Consider the following 4502-nt stretch of genomic DNA (forward strand, 5'->3'; position numbering starts at 1 on the left):
GGACGTGATCACTTTGCTGGATTGTTGTCCTTTTGTTTGCAAAGACCAGTGGTCAGAACAGAAGGCGCAATGGCTGGTGGGAGCGTGCAGGCTGGCTGCACAGGCACCCCCATCCTGGCTCATGCCGTGACTGACCAGAGCATCCTCATGGTGAAGGACGTGCTTAGCACGTGAAGCTGGCGTGCTCACTTTCCAGAACACTACTGGACATTGACTGGGAAACAGTAACCTCTTTCATTTTGTTTCTGCAGCAACCTAGGACGATTGTGCCATGAATGGTGACACGCGGGCCGCTGTGGTGACCTCACCACCTCCGACCACAGCCCCACATAAGGAGAGGTACTTCGACAGGGTAGATGAGAACAATCCGGAATACTTGCGAGAGAGGAACATGGCCCCAGATCTTCGCCAGGACTTCAATATGATGGAGCAGAAGAAGAGGGTGTCCATGATCCTGCAAAGTCCAGTAAGAGCAGATGCCGCTTCCCTCTCGGTGCCGCCCTCGTTCTGATCCCCAGACCCTGGGCTCTGCTTTTTCCTGGTCCCCCTCCGAGGACAGGAGATCAGAGCTGGGTGCACAGTAGGCCAGTCATCAAGTCGCTCCCGACTCTCAGTGCCCTTGTGTCAGGGCACTGCTGTGCTTTGCATGTCTCAGAGGCCGCTTTCCTTCTGAAATACCCTGGTGGCCTAGCACTGACTGCTTTTCAGCTGCAGAGTGTTAACTGCACAGCCAGGGATCCTGTCATTAGGATAAAAGGAATAACCCAAACTCATTGGTGCCTGTGTGTTACAGCGTAGAACTGCTGCTTAGGGCTTTCTATTGGTGGCGCCAGCTTCCAGCCTGAAACAAGAGTGCTGGTGCAGAGTAGGCTAAAAGCAGGGCTGTTGTCTGAAAGGCCCACTGTTCAGATTCACCAGCCACTGCTCGGAGAGAGGTGGCACAGACCCCTAGTTAGGGTTTACCCCTCAGGACACTGATGGAGAATTCTGTTGGCAGCAGTGTCTGCTTTGGTTTGACCTAAAGGTTGGTCCTTGGTGCCCATGCAGGAGTTCTGTGAAAGAAAGGCCTGGCAGTCTGCTTCCGTTAACAATTACAAAAGAAAAACCAAATGCTGTTGAGTGCTTGTGACATAGAACAATCCTGAATGTGACTTGTACAGACAGTAGCTGAGGAAGCTCTATGGAGCAGCCGTTAAAGGCTGTTACCCTGGAAGGAATTCTGATGTGGAATGTGCACCACGTAGGATTGTTACCCAAATGCACGCTCTTGGTTTTCTCCGTGTAACCGAGGCACTGGCCCATCGGGGTTTCTAGGTCTAGTCACCAGGTCATTTATCCTGAGGAACCCTGACTGAGGATGAACTTTAGGCACCTTGTGACCGACGTGCTGTCCCATTGGTTTTCTAGGTTTAGTCACCAAGGCTATTATCCTGAGAAACCGCTAAGTTTAGAACTGCCAGCCTTTTGGTTGGTAGCCAAGCACTTACGTGTGTTTTTTAAACAAGCAAACAAAAAGCCCACACCTGTGCCTCTGGTTGTGGCTCCTGGTGACCCTGTGGGACAGAGTAGAAATGTAAGTCTTTAGGAGAGCAGACTGACACGTCCTTCTCCCACAGAACAGCTGATGCCTTCACACTGTGAACCTTCCTGTATGCAGCTGAGCCCTTCATGCTGGGCACCACTGGGCCACCGTGGCTCCGTTCCAAGGCGCTCCTTTCTCCTTTCTATGATCTGATTGTGTCTGCAGTGGGTTTTGTAGATTGGAACCATTAGCATTTCTTTTCCTCCACAATAGCGAATGTGGCACAGGCTCAGGTCACTTTGACTGCCTCTGACTACTGCTGGGCTTTGCCTGCAGTGGAGGTTGGCATTTGGGATCACTGGAATGCTGTGGTGGCTCCGCTGGGCCTCAGTGAGTCGTTGCTGGCTGTGCACACTGCCATTGCCAGGGTGCCAGGGTTAACTTGATGTTAAAGTCACCGTTGATCCAACTCAGTGTTTTTGCTTCATTTTGAATTACTGTAAAGGAGCAATCTTTTAGAGTTTCATTTTTTATTTTAAAAGGAATGTTAAAAAATGTTTAATGTTTTAGAAATGTTGCTGTGTTTACTGTTAGTCTTTTTCTGCTTTTGGTATGTCTTGGCTTTTATAAAAACGGGTTCATTTGCTTTATAACTTTTTCACTCAGCAAAGCGAGAGCCATTTTATGTCATTTTATTTTTTTCTACATTCTGTGCTTAATTATAAGACTTGTTTCTGTTGTTGTTTGAAATGTAGCTGGCTACCCATTTCCCCCTTTTATTAGTAATACTGGTAAGAACATCCTCATAAATAAATCTTTGAACACATCCTTGATTCCCTCCTTAGAATAGGTTTCTAGAAATAGAACCCTCCTTCAAAGTTTTAAGTTTTTATATTATTAAATTACTTTATTTTTAAATTTTTTAAATTGTATTGCTTCTTTTTTAAAATTAATTTTAATGAAAGACTTTGGATTTCCATTCATGGTTGCACTTTTCTCCCTTCCCACTCCTCCTCCACAAATTCACTCTTCTCTTTGAAAAGTAAAAGAAAAATTCTTTCATTGTATAGAGTCCTTCCCCCGAAGTTCACTCCTATGCAGCCTTCATTCTGAACTCCTGTCATGACAATAATACCTAATCATATATCCCTTTTAAACAGTTCTCTCCCTCATCTTTTTCAATGCAGCATACATTATCCCCTCTTTTCTCAGTCTCCCCCCAACTCCGATGTCAGTCCTGTTTTACAACAGTGGCACTATGCAGTATTTGTCCTTTTGTGATGGAGATATTTCACTCAGCACAATGTCCTCCAGGGTCACCCATTTTGTATAATAATTCATGAGTTCCTTGTTTTTCAATGCAGCATAGTATTCCATTGTGTGAATATACCACAGCTTCTCTATCCATTTGTTTGTTGATGGGCAGTTGGGTTGTTTTCAACTCTGAGGTATTGTGAACAAAGCTGGAATAAACATAGGTGTGCATATTATCTGCTTGGATGTCAGTTATGGTCTCTTTGTGGTATATTCCCAGTAGTGGAATTGCTGGGTCAAATGGTATTTCTAGTTGCAACTTTTTTCTTCTTTTTTTTTTTTACCTTTTTGAGAAAGTGCCATACCGCCTTCCACAGTGGTTGCACCATTTTACACTTCCACCAACAGTGAATAAGGGTTCCAGTTTCTCTGTAACCTTGCCAGCATTAGTTATTTGCTGTTCTGCTAAATTTTGCTATTTTTACTGAGGTGAAATGATGTCTCAGAGTTGTTTTGATTTGCATCTCTCTCAGAGCTAGGGATTTTGAACATTTCTTCATGTGTTTGTTGGCCATCTGATTGTCTGCTTTGATGAAGTGTCTGTTCATATCCTGTGCCCATTTTGGCAATTTGTGGTTATGGTTGTTGTTCTGTTGTGTACCCTTGAGTCGAAACCAACCCATAGCTAGGTTTTCAGAGGGAGTAATCACACGGGAGGAAATTGCCCGACCTTCTCCCACAGAGTCCCTGGTAGGTTTGAACTGCATGCCTTTGGGATTGCAGCTCAGATTCTTACCACTAGGCCACGAGAGCTCCCTGGTTAGGGTTAGGGAACAAAAGAAATGGTCTCTCATGGTTTTCATTTTCCGTTTATTAGGCTTTCTGTGAAGAGTTGGAATCAATGATACAGGAGCAGTTTAAGAAGGGGAAGAACCCCACAGGCCTCCTGGCCCTACAGCAGATTGCAGACTTCATGACCACCAACGTCCCGAATGTGTACCCGGCAGCACCGCAGGGAGGGATGGCCGCCTTAAACATGAGTGAGTGACTCCTCCTCCTTATGTGTGCTTGTGGTGCTCCAGGAAAGGTGCCTTCAAGATTCCTCACAGCCTTGTCACGGGGAGAGTTGACTACTGTGAAAGTTAACGTGCTGTAATAGTGAAATAGAGACTGTGCATCTAAAGATGTCTTGGTTGTAGGTTCCTTTTTCACAAAGAAAGAAGACTGTTTTTTTCTGGGCCTCTGACTAATTTTCTGTGACTTCTTAGATCTTTTTTTTTTTATTTATTATTACGTTCAATGAAAATTTACAGCGACTTTGGATTTCCATTCATTCATTGTTGCACTTTTCTCCCCTACCAACCCTCCCCCCAGTACACTACCGTCTTGGAAAAGTAAAAGAAAATTTCTTTCATTGTTTTAAAATCCCTTCCCACAGGTCCACTCCACTATGCAGCCTTTGCTCTGGACTCCTGTCATGACAAAAATACCTAATCACATATTCCTTTTAAACAATTTTCTCCTTCATCTGTTTTAATGCAGTATACATTATTGAACCGATCTTTCTCGGTCTCCCTCCCAACCCCGAGGTCAGTCCTGTTTTACAGCAGTGGCACCATGCAGTATTTGCCCTTTTGTGACTGAGATACCTCACTCAGCATAATGTCCTCCAGGGTCACCCATTTTGAATAATATTGCATGAGTTCCTTGTTTTTCAATGCAGCAT

General features: G+C 44.7%; 1 protein-coding gene across 5 annotated transcripts in view; it reads left to right on the plus strand.

Moving 5' to 3' along the window:
- The first annotated feature begins 238 nt into the window (after nucleotides 1-238).
- ADD1 (adducin 1 (alpha)) overlaps nucleotides 239-4502 on the plus strand; it is a 40321-nt gene continuing 36057 nt past the window's right edge. For 4 of the 5 annotated variants that reach the window (XM_006893612.1, XM_006893613.1, XM_006893614.1 and 1 more), the window contains exons 1-2: nucleotides 239-466; nucleotides 3654-3816. In XM_006893612.1, the coding sequence (XP_006893674.1) occupies nucleotides 272-466; nucleotides 3654-3816 (358 nt within the window). In that variant the 5' untranslated portion in view covers nucleotides 239-271. The remainder of the gene's footprint in view (nucleotides 467-3653; nucleotides 3817-4502) is intronic. The other variant, XM_006893615.1, reaches the window with a different exon arrangement.

The sequence above is a fragment of the Elephantulus edwardii genome, unplaced genomic scaffold, assembly GCF_000299155.1.
Source record: "Elephantulus edwardii isolate Elephantulus edwardi_28Jun2011 unplaced genomic scaffold, EleEdw1.0 scaffold00129, whole genome shotgun sequence".
Lineage (NCBI taxonomy): Eukaryota > Metazoa > Chordata > Mammalia > Macroscelidea > Macroscelididae > Elephantulus > Elephantulus edwardii.